The sequence below is a fragment of the Hippopotamus amphibius genome, chromosome 7, assembly GCF_030028045.1.
Source record: "Hippopotamus amphibius kiboko isolate mHipAmp2 chromosome 7, mHipAmp2.hap2, whole genome shotgun sequence".
Taxonomy (NCBI): domain Eukaryota; kingdom Metazoa; phylum Chordata; class Mammalia; order Artiodactyla; family Hippopotamidae; genus Hippopotamus; species Hippopotamus amphibius.
Window position 1 is genome coordinate 111194645 of NC_080192.1, and position 18284 is coordinate 111212928.

At 45.7% G+C, this 18284-nt stretch overlaps 1 protein-coding gene and 1 pseudogene across 1 annotated transcript in view; both read right to left on the reverse strand.

Moving 5' to 3' along the window:
• Positions 1 to 18284, reverse strand: part of PRKCE (protein kinase C epsilon) — a 515835-nt gene that overhangs the window by 25925 nt on the left and 471626 nt on the right. The window contains exons 12-14 of the mRNA XM_057740938.1: positions 17060 to 17198; positions 4506 to 4694; positions 558 to 704 (exon numbers count right to left, since the gene is read on the reverse strand). Coding sequence (XP_057596921.1) covers positions 558 to 704; positions 4506 to 4694; positions 17060 to 17198 — 475 coding nt within the window. The remainder of the gene's footprint in view (positions 1 to 557; positions 705 to 4505; positions 4695 to 17059; positions 17199 to 18284) is intronic.
• Positions 6637 to 9765, reverse strand: LOC130856514 (cytochrome P450 3A29-like; annotated as a pseudogene).

The following is an 18284-nucleotide window of genomic DNA, read 5'->3' on the forward strand; positions in this document are numbered from 1 at the left end:
GGCAGAAGGAAGAGAGGACCAGAGAGGGCAGAGATGCGGCCTAAAGACACACATCTTACAGAGCCAGCCCCCTCGAGCCGCCCTGGGGACAGTCCTCCTCAAATGCTCATCTCTGAGTCTCAGCTTCACGCTCTGTGCTAGCTCCACAGAATGAATGAGACAATTACTTACCTAATCTTTTTCTTTAAATTGACTCATTAAAAAAAAGCTTCTGTATAAAGAAACCTATATCGCTACCACACACGGAAAACCAGTATCATCCACAATTTTTGATCGAGATACATGAAATCTGATTAAAGTACAAAAGGTTCTTCTGTGTCCTTTATGAGTAATCACCCTCGTCACAGCTATGGGTTATGTACTTCTGACAGTAAACTCCCAGGGCTGATTATGTATTTCTGACAGTAAACTCCCAGGGCTGACGGGGCTCTCTTTTATGGAGCCTCTCGGCAACCTCCTGCCCTGGTCATCTTGGCTGTAACATGTGCCCAGACCCTCTCTCTGCATGCGGGGACCAGGCCCGCCCTCGCTGTGGAGTGCACTCGGGGCCTACTTACAATTCGAGGTTTGAAGGGCGGCTTGATTTTCTTCTGCTCCAGGAGCAGCCAGTCGATCTCCTTGAAGAACGGGTGCTGCTTGATGGCGTCCTCGCCGTTCTGCGCTGCCACACAGCCCAGGCGCTTGTGGGGGTTCTTGGTCATGAACTGCGGGGATGAGGACAGAGACAGAGTCGGTGACCAAGGCCTGGCAGGCACAGGATGCAGGGAAAGGTGGAGCTCGGCCATGACAGCATCTCCGGCATCGCCTCCCAAGCCAAGATGCCTATATTTTGGGGGGTTTCGCCTCTCAGGGTGCTCTTTAATTCTTACATAAAACTTACTATGCATCAGCCACCGTTCTGCACACAGTAGTACACATACAGGCATTGACTCGTTTCATCCAACGTGACCCTCTGAGGGACTATCATGATCCCTACTTTATAAGTGAGGTAGCTGAGGCACAGAGAAGTTAATTAACTTGGCCAAGGTCAAACAGTCAGCAAGGTATCAAGTCAGGATTAGGAACTCAAGACTCTTTCCAACCCTCTGATTTCCCCGCAGATGCTCAAGTTTCCTCATCAGGGAGACTGAGGTCTGATAAACTCATACTGAGAGGCCAGCAGTCCTTTCTGAACGAAAGAAGATATTCATGTTAAGGGCCATTATCAAAGGCACCTTCCTCCTCTTTTCTTTTCTTGGACCTGGGCCCTCCTACTTTTTAAAAAAAATTTGCATTTGTAATCTCTAGCACAAAACCCCACATAGATTAACAGATAAAAAACAAGAAAAAGAAAGGCTTATTGCTTCTCAGTGTTTGTCTGTAAAAACCACATTGATGTGTTTTGTACTTTTTGGCTGGTGTCTTATGACCTCACACACCCAGCTGAAATTATTATTCCTATTAAATGAGTCAGTCCTGATGGCAAGTGCTAATTTCCTTAAGCAGATGTAAAAAATCAGCTAGTTAGGTGGAAATACTTCTGATAGCCACTAACGGTGTGTGTGTGTGTGGGGGGGTGTGTGCATGTGTGTCAGAAACTGTTATATTTCATGGGGTGAAGGCTGAGAGTTTAGATTTAAACAAAGGAACAAGAGGACAAATTATAATGCAAAGGGATAAGTCTATAATGACAGCATTTCAGGCTTCAGCAGCTAGGGAGGTTCTCCTGGGCAGTAAGAGCCTCCTACTGACTCTTGCCTGGCAGTGCTGAAACCAAAGCATCCGGCTCTGGACTAAATGCTATTGGAGGCAGGGGAGCCATAGACAAGACAGTGAAGGGTGCTGGGTCGACGTGAGTTAGGAATGGTGCCCACACACTTCATCCTTCTAATCTAACAGTTGGCAGAGGTCACCTCTGCTTAAACACCCCTGATTCCTATTGCCCACAGGATAAAGTCCAAACCCCTTAGTCTGGCATACAGAAACTACTCAGTCTGTATCCAGTCTCTCTCACTGGCCTTCAGCATCCTTTACTCCCCTGGTTAAAGGCCCCTCTCCAGTCCCTAAGTATCTACTAAGAACCAGTCAAAATGCTGCCTCCTCTGTGAAGCCTCCCCAGATTTGTCCCCCGTGGATATCTAAGACCCCATGCTTCTCGTTTACTTAAATTATAATTTGTCTAAATATCTCTTCTCCTTGGTGAGCTTGATGATATAGGAATCAGTCATATCTTCCCGGCATCTGGCTCAGTGCCTGGCTCTCACTGTGCACTCAGTGCATTGAGATGAATGAACACTGGGTTGAAGTCTGGGCCTCAGGGCACAGTGCTGAGGAAGGGAGGAAGCAGGATGGCCACTTACTGTTGCACAGGTTGTGCACTGCATAACTCTTTGATGCAAATGGCCTTCTGGAGAGTTCTGCACGTAGGCAGCAGCCCTCAGAGACACAGCTCAGTGGCCTGAGTCATGGAAAACCTGGCCTGGCCCTAGAATCAAGCGACAATGTGAGGAAGTGAAGCGTTCCAAGGCCAAGGGAGTAGAAGACTTCTCCTTGCTTCCTCAGCTCTTCCTGTCCTCCCACTTCTGGGAGGGGAAGTATCAGGGCTACGGGTAAACATACGGGTTTTAGCGTCTCAGGAAGCTGACCCTGAGCCAGAGGCTCTTCTCTTTTCTCAGAGACTTCACCCTCACCAACCAGCTGACACAGGCACGACCTCTTTCTTCTGAATCTCTGTAAGTCAAAGTTTCTCAGCCTCTGTGCTAATGACATTTGGACTGGATACTTGTTTGTTCGGGGGCTGACCTGTGCAGGCAGGATGTTTGGCAGCACCCCTGGGCTTTACCCACTAGATGCCAACAGCACGCCTCCCCTCCAAGCTGTGACAACTAAACACATCTCCAGATGTTGCCAAATGTCTCTGGGGGATGATGGGGGACAAAATCACCCCTAGTTGAAGACCACTGCTCTAGGTCATCTATAATGAAAGGGCCCACCTGGGGTGCTGGCAGGGGGCTCACAGGAAAGTGTGTCAGGCTGGTGTTCGGGGCCCAGGGTGAGTGACCAGCTCTGCTGGGAGTGTCTGGGCTGCCTCGGGTGCTAACAGGGTTTTCCTTAGCCAGCACCTGGTATGGCGTCTTGCACATCCTAGATGCCCAATAAATCCGTGTTGAATAAATGAGTGAGTGAATAAGCACACTCTGTTTGCTTCCTTCACTGCTCTTCTCCCAGTTGTGACCACACAGGGATGTGTTTTTCATTCACTGTCTACTTTCTCCCGATGGATCACAAGCCCCACAAGGCAGAGACGATGGCTGTCACACTCACCAGTGCTTACTCAGCATCTAGCACAGTGCCCCATGCACTGGAAACACTCAACAAATAGTCATTCATTGAATCAACGAGTGGGAGGGAGGGAGGGATGGAAAGAGAAATAGATGTGGAAGGGAGAGAAGAAATGAGGTGAGGGAAAGAAGGGAAGAAGAAGGAAAAAAAGAACTGCAGGAAGAAGAAACATGTTCTGATGTGGCATTTTCCAAAATATGATACATGTCTCCCTGCCAGATCCCTGAGAAATAATTTTGGGTATTTTTACCATTTTCATAGGGTGATTTATGTTAATTAATTATGGCAAGTGATATAACATTTCTTTATAAAATACCTATAATTAGATAGATATAGGGACTTGATTGAAAAAACAAGAAAAGTAAATCACAGTAGAGTGGGCATTTGGAATACGGCAAATTTTGTGACTGTGGAAAGCTGACTCTGAACTTTGGGGCGTTCTCAAGGGTGAAAGGAGCCAGGACCAGAAGTCAAGATTCCTGGGCTGTCAGGGCCTCAACCCAGCCGGGTGACCCTTCCCAGGTAAGCTGGTGTGCTCATCGTCCCTGCACCTCAGCTCCCCCAGCATCCCAAGGGGGACTTACTCGCCACAGTACAAGCGTCTTACATTGCAGCAACAGGTGTGCTGAGCTAGTACTAACATTGTCACCTGTGAGGGACTATTTGTACAGGGAGGGGGGACAGTCTCTCTATTACATCTGAATCCAGCGTAGCCACAGGGATCTTGAGTGGACATGTCTTTTTTTGATCAGTGATGCTGTCATGGACACAGGTGCACAGTGTCTCTCCCCCTCCCCCACTGCAGGCCCCAGAGGAAGACAGGCCATGGGTAGCAGGTAAGGAAGGAGGGTCCAGCCCCCAGGGTGCAAGCAGCAGGGCTGACCCCAGTGCAGCAGGGGTTAGTTCTGTCCCCTCTGCAACACTGGAGGACACACAGGTGCACAGAGCTTTCCTTGGGAAACACAAATGTGGTGTCCGTTTCCCACAAGAAGAGCAATTTGTACCAGGCCCCATTTCTTGGTAGCACCCACTGTGTGGGCCTGAATTCACAGCAGTGACTGCCCTCCACCCCTTCCGTTCAGCAGTGAGCAGGGGTGGGACAGAGAGAGAAAGGAGGAATGGGCGGTGGGGAGGGGGGCACGAAAGCCAGGGGAGCAGAAAGTGAGTGAGGGTGGATGACTCACAGCTTTCAGGATGCTGACGGCCTCCTTGCTGAGCCAGACAGGGTACAGCACGTCGTCATGGAGGATGGACTCAAAAAGATCGTCCTCGTTGTCGGCCTCGAAGGGGGGCTGCCCAGCCATCATCTCGTACATCAGCACCCCCAGGGCCCACCAGTCCACCGAGGGGCCGTACTCCAACTCCTGCAGGATCTGTTTGGGAGACAGGCAGCATCAGGGCCCACAAAAGGCTGCCCCCTGTGGCCACACCGGCAACACACGTGCCTGTGGGAGGACCCCCCGGCTCTATTTGCAGCCTGCTCCTCCGTGGGGGGGTGTGTGGGGGGGGTGCTGCCTTACATAAAATTAGGTTCTAAATCAGCAAGTTGAGTGAAAATTGAGTTTGGGAGGCACCATGTTGGGGGCCAGCTTTCTGAAGCCGATACCCATAGTCTGTCTTTCAGGGGAACCCATTGCTGCTGCTTTGCCTGAGCACCAGATGAAGTTCCTGACTTGCACTGAGGGCCATGTAAAAAGTTGTACATATTTTGACATTAAAATCAGGGTGAGTGAGTGCAGCAAATTCGGGTCTCCCGTTGCATGTTCAGCCCAAGGCAGAGCTCACTGAGTGGAAGGGTGAGCAGAATCTCAGTCCTCTTTCAGCGGTGACAGCGCTGAATCTGCAGAGCCCTGAGCTCTTGGAAAAGGAACTAGAGTTAATAAATCTCCCCACCCATTTGTGTTCTAATCATAAAGGACCACTATGCTCTTGCATGTTCTGAGAAAAGACTCATCTCCATTGTTCCTCGTGACTTTGCAAAGGCTCGCTGATAAATCCTTGTTTTCTTGCTTCTATAAAGCCCCAGACCTTTTTTTTGTTTTTTTTTTAAGAACTTTTATTGAGATACAGTTAACATACAATAAACTGCATATATTTAGAGCGTACTATTTGGTATCCCAATCTCTCAGTTCATTCCCCCCCAACCCTCCCCGCTTTCCCCATTTGGTGTCCATATGTTTGTTCTCTACATCTGTGTCTCTGTTTCTGCCTTACAAACCAGTTGATTTGTACCATTTTTCTATATTCCATATATATGTATTAATATACGATATTTGTTTTTCTCTTTCTGACTCACTTCACTCTGTATGACAGTCTCTAGGTCCATCCATGTCTCTACAAATGTCCCAGTTTCATTGCTTTTTACAGCTGAGTAATATTCCATTGTATATATGTACCACATCTTTTTTATCCATTCATCTGTTGACGGACATTTAGGTTGCTTTCATGTCCTGGCTATTGTAAATCGTGCTGCAATGAACATTGGAGTGCATGTGTCTTTTTGAATTATGGTGTTCTCTGGGTATATGCCCAGCAGTGGGATTGCTGGGTCATATGGTAGTTCTATTTCTAGTTTTGCAAGGAACCTCCATACTGTTCTCCATAGTGGCTGTACCAATTTACATTCCCACCAGCAGTGCAAGACCATTCCCTTTTCTCCACACCCTCTCCAGCATTTACTGTTTGTTGATTTTCTGATGATGCCCATTCTGACCAGTGTGAGGTGATACCTCATTGTAGTTTTGATTTACATTTCTCTAAGAATTAGTGGTGGTGAGCAGCTTTTCATGTGCCTCTTGGCCATCCGTATGTCTTCTCTGGAGAAATGCCTATTTAGGTCTTCTGCCCATTTTTGGATTGGGTTGTTTGTGTTTTTGATATTGAGCTGGATGAACTGTTTATATATTTTGGAGATTAATCCTTTGTCTGTTGATTCGTTTGCAAATATTTTCTCCCCTTCTGAGGGTTGTCTTTTCGTCTTGCTTATAGTTTCCTTTGTTGTGCAGAAGCTTTGAAGTTTCATTAGGTCCCACTTATTTTTGTTTTTATTTCCATTACTCTGGGGGTGGATCAAAAAAGATCTTGCTGTTATTTACGTCAAAGAGTGTTCGTCCTATGTTTTCCTCTAGCAGTTTTATAGTGTCTGGCCTTACATTTAGGTCTTTAATCCATTTGGAGTTTATTTTTGTGCACGGTGTTAAAGAGTGTTCCAATTTCATTCTTTTACATGTAGCTGACCAATTTTCCCAGCACCACTTATTGAAGAGGCTGCCTTTTCTCCATTGTATATCCTTGCCTCCTTTGTCATAGATTAGTTGACCGTAGTTTATCTCTGGGCTTTCTATCCTGTTCCATTGATCTATATTTCTGTTTTTGTGCCAGTACCATACTGTCTTGATCACTGTAGCCTTGTAGTATAGCCTGAAGTCAGGAAGCCTGATTCCCCCAATTCCGTCTTTCCTTCTCAAGATTGCTTTTGCTATTTGGGGTCTTTTGCATTTCCATATAAATTGTAAAATTTCTTGTTCTAGTTCTGTGAAAAATGCCATTGATATTTTGATTGGGATTGCACTGAATCTGTAAATTGCTTTGGGTAGGATAGTCATTTTCACAATGTTGATTCTTCCAATCCAAGAACATGGTATGTCCCTCCATCTGTTTCTGTCATCTTTGATTTCTTTCATTAGTGTCTTATAGATTTCTGCATACAGGTCTTTTACCTCCTTGGTTAGGTTTATTCCTAGGTATTTTATTCTTTTTGTTGCAATGGTGAATGGGATTGTTTCCTTAATTTCTCTTTCTGATCTTTCATTGTTAGTGTAGAGAAATGCAAGAGATTTCTGTGTGTTAATTTTGTATCCTGCAGCTTTACCAAATTCATTGATTAGCTCAAGTAGTTTTCTGGTGGCATCTTTAGGATGGTCTATGTTTGGTATCATGTCATCTGCAAACAGTGACAGTTTTACTTCTTCTTTTCCAATTTGGATTTCTTTGATTTCTTTTTCTTCTCTGATTGCTGTGACAAGGACTTCCAAAACTATGTTGAATAGTAGTGGCGAGAGTGGACATCCTTGTCTTGTTCTTGATCTTAGAGGGAATGCTTTCAGTTTTTCCCCATTGAGAATGATGTTTGCTGTGGGTTTGTCATATATGGCCTTTATTATGTTGAGGTAGGTTCCCTCTATGCCCACCTTCTGCAGAGTTTTTATCATAAATGGGTGTTAAATTTTGTCAAAAGCTTTTTCTGCATCTATTGAGATGACCATGTGGTTTTTATCTTTCAATTTGTTAATATGGTGTATCACATTGATTGATTTGCATATATTGAAGGATCCTTGCATTCCAGGGATAAACTCCACTTGATCATGGTGGATGATCCTTTTAATGTGTTGTTGGATCCTGTTGGCTAATATTTTGTTGAGGATTTTTGCATCTAAATTCATTCAGTGATATTGGTCTGTAATTTTCTTTTTTTTGTAGTATCTTTGTCTGGTTGTGGTATCAGGGTGATGGCGGCCTCATAAAATGAGTTTGGGAGTGTTCTTTCCTCTGCAGTTTTTTGGAAGAGTTTGAGAAGGATGGGTGTTAGCTCTTCTCTAAATGTTTGATAAAATTCGACTGTGAATCCATCTGGTCCTGGACTTTTGTTTTTTGGGAGTTTTGTTTTGTTTTTTTTGGCACTTATTAGTCACCTCTTCTATATGACACAATATATAACACTCCACGTAGTCACTGAGAAGCTAAATGAATGTGCAGAATCTCTGGTCACCTGTCAAGTGCAGTAGGTGAAGCCCATCTTCATTTCTGGGTTTTATCACAAAGTAAATCAAGGTCTCTGGTGTTCTAGGATGCAGCTTCCTTGAAGAACAAAGCACAAATCCTTAGGGAAAGTCAGGCTCCGATTAAGGTCGCATCTCTGAGCTCAGCCATTAGAATAATGGGTTTTTCTAGTTGCATAAGTACCTGGTGGCTTAATTTCAGGGGGATCTGTGTTTCTTTACAAGGTTTGAAGGAGAAGTTCTGCAGGATTCTGACAACAGCAAGTTTCATGTTCATGATAGCAAACCTCATGCCAAGGCAGTTGCGGGGTCCAGTTCCAAAAGGCAGGTATGTGTAAGGATTTATGCTGTCCTTGTTCTTCTTACTGAACCTTTCAGGGCAGAACTCCTCAGGCTCTGGCCAGAGCTCTGGGTCTCTGTGAATGGTGAAGACTGGCACCATCATCACTGTCCCTTTGGGAATGAACACCCTGTGGATTTCCACATCTCTCTTACAGACTCTTTCAAGTCTAGCAGTAATCGGGAACAATCTGAGAGCTTCATTCAGCACCATGTCAAGTCACTGCATCTGTGCCAGGGCATCACAGGTGGGAGGCGCCTTATTGGGGAGAGTTGCATCAATCTCCTTCTGCAGCTTCTGCTGCACGTCAGGGTGAGTGGCCAATTTATAGAAAAGGAAGGAGAGAGCCTTGGTAGTGGGCTTGTAGCCACCAAAAATAACGATAATACCTTGGGCCACCATTTCTGGGTCAGACAGAGCTTTACAGGTGTCCACATCTTTGGAATTCTGAGAGTTAATCATCAGCTGAAGAAGATCCACTCGGTGCCTTTCCTTATCTTCGAGACAACTTTCTTTCATCCTTTTTATAGATTTTGTGATAAAATTCATAGCACTTTTTGGAAACACAAAGAGATTTAATATTTCAAAGACTGGACGAAGGAATGGAAAAAGTGCTGAAAAGGACAAGGAGTGGATCAAGGAAATCAAATCTTAAGAGCTTCTTAGTATGTTCCACAAAGGGATCTTCTGGGTTATTGAGGGAATCAATGTTCAGTCCAAATGCTGTGCCAGTAATCACATCCAAGCTGTAGGCCCCAAAGAAGTCTTTCACAGTGACGGGCTTGCCTTCCTCTGCTTCCTCCTTCAGGTTCCTCACCAACACATCTCCATACTGGCTAACGAAGGGGAACATCTCCTTGAGCTTCCCACTGGTGAAGGTTGGACATAGCAATGTTCGTATTTTTTTCCATTGTTCATCCTCAGCCAGAGAGATGGCATTTTTCATAACTTGTTGGGAGATTTTTAATCACAGTTTCAATTTCATTACTTGTGATTGGTCTGTTCATATTTTCTATGTCTTTCTGATTCAGTCTTGGAAGGTTATACCTTTCTAAGAATCTGTCCATTTCATCCAGGTTGTCCATTTTATTGGCATATAGTTGCTTGTAGTAGTCTCTTATGGTGCTTTTTATTTCTGCGGTGTCCACTGTAACTTCTGTTTCATTTCTAATTTTATTGATTTGAGTCCTCTCCCTCTTTTTCTTGATGAGTTTTGCTAGAGGCTTATCAATTTTATCTTCTCAAAGAAACAGCTTTCAGTGATATTGATTTTTGCTATTGTTTTCTTTGTTTCTATTTCATTTATTTCTGCTCTGATCTTTATGATTTCTCTCCATCTACTAACTTTGGGTTTTGTTTGCTCTTCTTTCTCTAGTTTCTTTAGGTGTAAGGTTAGATTGTTTATTTGGGATTTTTCTTGTTTCTTGAGGTAGGATTGTATTGCTATAAACTTCCCTCTTAGAACTGCTTTTGCTGCATCCCATAGGTTTTGGATTGCTGTGTTTTCATTGTCATTTGTCTCTAGGTATTTTCTGATTTCCTCTTTGATTTCTTCAGTGATGTCTTGGTTATTTAGTAGCATATTGTTTAGCCTCCATGTGATTGTGTTTTTTACAGTTTTTTTCCTCTAGTTGATTTCTAATCTCACAGCATTGTGGTCAGAAAAGATGCTTGATATGATTTCAATTTTCTTGAATTTACCCAACGCTTGATTTATGACCCAAAATGTGATCTATCCTGGAGAATGTTTCATGTGCACTTGAGAAGAACGTGTAATCTGCTGTTTTTGGATGTAATGCCCTATAGGTATCTATTAAATCAAGCTGATTTATTGTGACATTTAAAGCTTGTGTTTCCTTATTAATTTTCTGTCTAGATGATCTGTCCATTGGTGTAAGTGGGGTGTTAAAGTCCCCCACTATGATTGTGTTACTGTCGATTTCCTCTTTCATAGTTGTTAGCATTTGCCTTATGTATTGAGGTGCTCCTATATTGGGTGCATATATATTTATAATTGTATCTCCTCTTCTTGGATGGATCCCTTGATCTTTATGTAATGTCCTTTCTTGTCTCTTGCAACATTTTTTTAAAGTCTATTTTATCTGATATGAGTATTGCTACTCCAGCTTTCTTTTGATTTCCATTTGCATGGAATATCTGTTTCCATCCCCTCACTTTCAGTCTGTATGTGTCCCTAGGTCTGAAGTGGGTCTCTTGTAGATAGCATATACATGGGTCTTGTCTTTGTATCCATTCAGCCAGTCTGTTGTGTCTTTTGGTTGGGGCATTTATCCATTTACATTCAAGGTAATTATCAATATGTATGTTCCTATTACCATTTTCTTAATAGTTTTGTTTATGTTTTTGTAGGTCCTTCTCTTATGTTTCCCACTTAGAGAAGTTCCTTTAGCATTTGTTGTAGGGCTGGTTTGGTGGTGCTGAATTCTCTTAGCTGTTGCTTGTCTGTAAAGCTTTGGATATTTCCGTCAAATCTGAATGAGAGCCTTGCTGGGTAGAGTATTCTTGGTTGTAGGTTCTTCCCTTTCATCACTTTAATTATATCGTGCCACTCCCTTCTGGCTTGTAGAGTTTCTGCTGAGAAATCAGCTGTTAACCTTATGGCAGTTCCCTTGTATGTTATTTGTCATTTTTCCTTTGTTGCTTTTAATAACATTTCTCTGTCTTTAATTTTTGTCAATTTGACTGCTATATGTCTTGGCATGTTTCTCCTTGGGTTTATCCTGCCTGGGACTCTGCACTTCCTGGACTTTGGTAGCTGTTTCCTTTCCCATGTTAGGGAAGTTTTCAACTATAATCTCTTCCAATATTTTCTTGGGTCCTTTCTCTTTCTCTTCTCCTTCTGGGACCCCTATAATGTGAATGTTGGTGTGTTTAACGTTGTCCCAGAGGTCTCTTAGGCTGTCTTCAGTTCTCTTCATTCTTTTTCCTTTATTCTTTTCCACAGCAGTGATTATCACCATTCTGTCTTCCAGGTCACTTATTCGCCCTTCTGCCTCAGTTAATCTGCTATTGGTTCCTTCTAGTGTATTTTTCATTTCAGTTATTGCATTGCATATCTCTGTTTGTTCTTTAATTCTTCTAGGTCTTTGGTAAACTTTTCTTGCAACTTTTTGATCTTTGCATCCAGTCTTTTTTCAAACTCCTGGATCATGTTCACCATCATTATTCTGAATTCTTTTTCTGGAAGGGTGCCTATTTCCTCTTCATTTAGTTGCTTTTCTGGCACTTTATCTTGTCCCTTCATCTGGTACAAGGTCCTCTGCTTTTTCATTTTCTCTATCTTTTTGTGGCTATGGTTTTCAGTTCCACAAGATGAAATACTGCTGATACTACTTGATTCTGCTGTTTGCCCTTTTGTGGAGGAAGCTATCTAGGAGGCTTGTGGGTGCTTCCTGATGGGAGGGACTGATGGTGGGTTGGGCTGGGTGGATGGAGCTCAGTAAAACTTTAATCCAATTTGGTGGGCGGAGCTCAGTGACACTTTCATCTGCTCCTCTGTTAATGGGTGGGGCTGTGTTTCCACCTTGTTTGATGTTTGGCCTGAGACGACCCAGCACTGGAGCTTACAGGCTCTTTGGTGGGGCTAATGGCGGACTCTGGGAGGGCTCACGCCAATGAGCACTTCCCAGAACCCCGGCCACCAGTGCCCCTGTCTCCTCGGTGAGCCACAGCTGCCCCCCCACCTCTTCAGGTAACCCTCCAACACCAGCAGGTAGGTCTGGTTCAGTCTCCTATGGGGTTATTGCTCCTTCCCCCTGGGTCCTGGTGAGCACACTTTTTGTGTGCCCTCCAAGAGTGGAGTCTCTGTTTCTCCCAGTCCTGTGGAGGTCCTGCAATCAAATCCCGCTGGCTTTCAAAGTCTGATTCTCTGGGGATTCCTCCTCCCATTGCTGGACCCCCAGATTAGGAAGCCTGATGTGGGGCTCAGAACCCTCACTTTAGTGGGTGGACTTCTGCGGTATAACTGTTCCCAACTTGTGAGTCACCCACCCAGCATTTATGGGATTTGATTTTAACGTGATTGCACCCCTCCTACCATCTCATTGCGGCTTCTCCTTTGTCTCTGGATGTGGGTTTTTTTTTTTTTTTTTTTTTTTGGTGAGTTCCAGTGTCTTTCTGTCGATGATTGCTCAGCAGTTAGTTGTAATTCCTGTGCTCTTGCAAGAGGGAGTGAGCGCACACCTTCCTACTCTGCCATCTTGATTCCTCTCAGACCCCCTTCTTTTTATTTGGGGTGTTCTGTAAACATTCTCCCTATTCTGAGAGCCCAAATCAAATCCTCTCCTTGGTTGTTTGGTGCATTTTATCTTCAACAGTGGCCACTTCTCCTATCTACGCACTCTGCCTCTCTCTTTTCTCCCTTTGATCAAGTGTGTGGAGTCAAAGTCACTTAGGTTACATGCACGTATAACATAATGTTAAGTACTCAACACCATCAGTTTCCTGCAGAATGGTGTGTGAGGAATTCAGTTGTTTTTTTTAAGTGTACAATTTGACTTTTTTTCTTATTAGTAATGTATATATGGCAATCCCAATCTCCCAATTCATCCCCCCCAACCCCCCCACCCCCACTTTCCCCACTTGGTGTCCATATGTTTGTTCTCTACATCTGTGTCTTTCTGCCTTCAATCAGTTGATCTGTACCATTTTTCTATATTCCGCATATATGCGTTAATATACAGTGTTTGTTTTTCTGACTTATTTAGACTGTCATACAGAGGACTTCAGTTTTACAAATGGAATCAGAATGTCAACGCATGAGAGGAATTCTATTCTGAGTCAAGAAGCTGCAGAACTTTTTGAAAAGCAAGTAACTGCTCCATCCTAATTTCTTTGTAGCACTGGCCATATGCTGGAAGGAGATGGAAGACCAACCAGGATGTATCCAATTTCACCCCAAATCTGGCATTAAGTTTCTGGGTGATCTCAAGCCAGCCACTTGACTTCCTCATTTATCAGATGAGGCTCTGATTCTCAGCTTACCCTCACAAGATTAATTAAGGTGGAATATTCTGAAAGTCTACTGCAAAATACAAAGCTCTATACAATTGGAAGGTGGTACTAAAGCCAATTTTTCTTCCATAAGGTTTGGTCTCCATGTATATATAGTATGCAGCAGGTCAATGACGTGTGTTTGGCTAAGAGCAGAAACAATGCTGAGCTGTCCCCACTGCTACGGAAGGGACGTTTCCATCCCAAAGTGATGGATACAAGGGATGATGATTCCTCTCATCAGTCAGAGTGGGACTAGGCATGGTGCTGCCCAGAGACAGGAGGGTGGATGAGAGGACATCTATGGCTGCACTCAGTGCTATCATTCTAGAAAGAATTCCAGGTGAAGGGTGTGGAGGAGAAGCACAGCTGGAGTGCACGTCCTCAAAGGGGGTGTATTTTGAGGACTGCCCCCAAAATGGCAAAGGCCACTCCAGCTTGGAGGACACCCTAGGCAGCTAACTTCTCAGGTAACTTGTTCCAGAACAAGGCTCCAGCTCAGTTCTCAGATTGCAGGATGGAAGAGGAGGCTGAACCCGAGTATCTGGGCTGCATGGGGTCTGCTCAAAATGCCCTTCTAGAGGTTGTTGATTGCTTGGGATTAAATCATAAGATGGGTAGAAGCATTTGGAAAACAATAAAAACATGCACATTTTAGGACTCTTCAGAATTTAGAATGAAAAGGAATGTGAGCAAATGCAACCAACTTTAAGTTATTTGGGGCTGGTAAGCTGCTTGGTTAGGAACTTTGGGCTCTTAGCCCAGTGATCAGCACATGGTATCTGTTAAGGTCAGAGCTCTAGGCTCTACTGAGGAGCCAGTAATGCTGCTCTGTTCCAAAGCCCAAGCCCGAGCCTCCCTCAACCTTGAAAGACGCAGCGCCCCAGCCTGGTTCACCGTGGCACCGCCTGCAAGGGCATGGCTATCACCCATCTCCTCCAGAAAGCTTTCCTGGATTTCTCCAACCTTTGTCCTATCCTCTGACATCCTAAGACCCTTGCCCTAAGATGTGGCAGGCACTTTCCACATTCTACCATGATTTTAGCTATTATTTTCATGGTCAACTGCCTCCCGGGGGCAACCATAAGCCACCAGAGGGTAGAGGCTCTAGTATTTTTCTGAATCTACCCCTGTGACCAGCCCAGTTCCAACACCCAGGGAGACGGGCAGCCAGGTATGCCCACTGCGTGCATCTTCCTGGGCATGCTCCCTTCTCTCCTGGGGTCTGGGGCCCTGGTGCTAAGACAGCTAACCCCCTGCCTCTAGGGGGTGGCACAGCTGGCTTCTGCACCTCCTCGGTGTGGTGGGGAGGTGGCCTCCAGGTGGCCCTGTGTGTGCTCAGACAGGATGGCCCTTGCCCACCCTTCCACAAGCCCCTCCAGAGCCTTCCTGTTTTGCGTGGCATCTTTTATAAAATTCCCCTTAGGCTTGGCCCTCATTATCTGCTTCCTAATCATCTTGTCATGGATGGAGCTGGTGAGAAGGCTTCACACGCCATGGGAAGGCACCTGGTGCGGCAGCCAACCCCTTGATGGGTCAGAGCTGGGGCAGAGGAGCAGGCGTTGGGCCTGATGACGCCAGGCACTACCCAAGGCTGGCCGCCATTTGCTGGAGAGCGGGGCCGGGCGTGGAGAAAGGAGAGCGGGAGCCATGGAGGTCAGCCAAGGGCACACGGTGGGAAGAGAAGCCCCAGGGTAGAGCCTCAGAAGGTGTCTCTGGTTTCAGGGTTGGCCAGGAGCCTCACAACCCCTCCTATTTGAATACAGGCTTATGCTTTCTGAAACATTTCCATGCTCTAATCTCATTAGATTCTCAAAACAGCTTGATGAGGTAGGTAGGGCAGGAATTATTATTCCCATTTGAAAGAGGAGTAATCTGAGGGTCAAAAACATTCTGTGACTTGCTCAAGGTCACATGGGGGCGTTCGTGGTGAAGCCTGGCCTGGAACCTCAGCTCTCGGGACTGTGCTTTTCCTGCCCCACGGCACAGCCCAGCAACGATGGCGACTGTGATGCAGCCACCGCTGACGCAGCACTTACTGCTGGCCGGGCACTGTGCTGAATGCTTCAGTGGCGTAATTTCATTCACTCTTCCCAGCGACCCTTTGATAAAGGTAGCAACACCCTTATCAGCTGTAACTGGCCTACAGTAAGACCAGGGATTGTTTGCCATTGTGCGTGGAGTGGCGGTGCTGCCTCCCTCAGTGGGTCCACAGATTCTACAGGATAAAGGCCATTTTCCTTGGTCCTTTTTCTTAATCTTGTTCATTACTAAGAGCACTAAGAAAGCCTCTGTTCCAGCCACACTATATTCCTTTCTGAAAAAAGGCCAACTATGTTCTCATCCTCTGGTCTTTGTTCATGTTGGAGGATCACCGGTTCTCATTCATTTATTCATTCAACAAACCATTACTGAGAGACTGATTTGTGTGCCAGAGCCTGGTGGTACCCAGATCAGAAACACAGTCCCTGCCTTAAAGGATTCAGAACCCAGAGATACTGAACCTCCTCGCCTGCCCCATGCTCACACCAATCTCTCCTGTTGTTTTCAGGAATGCTCCCCACTCCAAATCACCAAAGGAAATCCTGCGGATTCTCTACAACTCAATTCATCCCCAGGTGCTCTAAGAAACCTTCCCTGATCCCTGCGGTTACTGTCTTGTGTTGTGTACCTTAATTAGTTGTTCACTTATCTGTCACTCTCTCTAGACACAGAGCCATTTTAGGAGAGCGCACGGGGCCTCAGTCAGTTCTTCATCCCCACATCGCTTTGTGTCTAGCAGATGCTCAAACAATGCCCGCTGGAAGGAAATGAAATGTGGCTGTGCTAACCCGTGCCCACCATGGACAACGCTTAAAGGGGACTGGTACTTCTTTCTCATCTCACATGTGTCAGAAACCTCAAAACCATTGTTATTGAGTATCTATGACAGACTGTATCTTACACCTGCATCATGCCACACTAGCTAGCTCTCAGTCTAGGCAAGACTGACCTGGAGAAATTCAAGGCAAACAAACAATTCATGATGAACAAAACACTCCAGCAACTTCCACGAAAGGCAACCCACTGGCGAGGCGCACAGCGAACACCTCCGATCGCCACTAAAACGAGGCCTGGGCACCCTCCTCTTTTTGCTCAATCTCGTGTGTCCGCTGTGCAGAATCACTGCTACGCTAGAAATGGCAACTAGTTTCTGGTTTGATTGTAGGCAAATTGGAGCTGATAAAGCTAATCGCTGCCTTTATCAATGGCTCCCCTTTTTTTCTGGTTATTAAAAGATGGAAGCAATCATACAGGTCGACAAACACCTCTTGGTCCTAGTTTTGCTGGTAGTTGGGGAGCGGGGTGAGAGGATGCTCAGGGAGGGCCTGGCCAGCACTGGGGAAAGGCCTGCTACTCTCAGTTTACCATTATCTCCCCGGCGCCACCACTTCCTTGTGGAGAAATCAGTGAGCCTCTTACCTTTCCTCTTCTCCCTCCTCTCCGGAATCCTTTTTGGTTTTCCAGAGCCTTCCTCCAGCACTGCTAGATGACCCCAGCATTTAGGGATGGACTCGGGCCTCAGCCATGGCAACAGAAGGAGGTGGCCCTTTGTCCATGGTCTTACCTCAGGAGCGATGTAGTCAGGAGTCCCGCAGAACGTGGTGGTCGTCACACCATTCAGAATCCCTTCCTTGCACATCCCAAAGTCGGCCAGCTTGCAATGACCTTCTGCATCCAGAAGGATATTGTCCAGTTTCAAGTCCCTATAAGATGGGCCAGGACCACATGGTTAATGCTTCACTCATCCCAATATGACCTTTTTTGAGGTGGAGAGATATACACATCTCAGGGAAATCTGCTACAGAAAGGAAAGCTTTTAAGGAGGCTTGACCTGCCAACAACCAACCCCAGTCCAGGGTTCTCGCCCACAATGGCCAACCCCCAAAGGTGCCCCCCATTCGTTCCAGGGAGGAGCTTCTGTGACCTCAGGAATGTCTCAAACTGCTTTGGTTTAAAGAAGTCAGCAGCTATTTACTGAAGCCCTACTATACGCTGAAATTCATATTATTCAGATCTTGATATGAGAAAAAGAAGGAACTTCCGCTCCTCCCTTTATGAGCTACCATGGGGATCAGGCAGAGGGAGAAGACTGACACATATTGGCACAAATGAAGCAGGTAAACCATGTAAGAACCAGGTACGACTTCATAGGGCACTACCTACATGAGCTATTGTGTTTTGGCCCGGGCGGGGGGTGGGGTGACAGGGAGACCCACTGATGGCTGTGCAGGCAGGCAGGGCTTTCGGGAGAAGCTTGGCTAGGCAGTAAGGTTTGGATAGAGCAGGAAGAGAAAAGGTGGCAGGGAGGGGAAGGCCAACACAGTAGATGCAAAAGGCAGTGAAGAGACTAGAGAACTGGGTCCCATTAAATGGTGAGGCAAGACAGCCATGTTGAAACCAACCATGAAGAGCCTAGAACGCCAGGAAGATGGTCTAAATTCATGCTGAGGGGCTGAGGGTAACTGAAGCCCAGCCCACACAAGCACGAAGCATTTGCAAGATCAGCCTCCTAGGGGTAAGCAAGGGAAAGGTCTGCATGCAGGAAGGAGGGCCCACTGGTTGCAATAACCAGGCCCCACAGAGCTGGGTGGTTCTCAGGCCTCAGCCAGCGCAGCTCCCATATGGCCTATTTTACAGTTTGAGGTTCCATGTAAGATCTCGTATAGAATCTAGGGTTCTGGATAAGAATTCCCCTACCAACCAAGTCTGCAAAATTCCAGACCTGTCCCACAGAAAGATCCAGATGGAGGTCCTCACCCTGGGTCTCTCTCAGCAGTCACTCTGGGGTG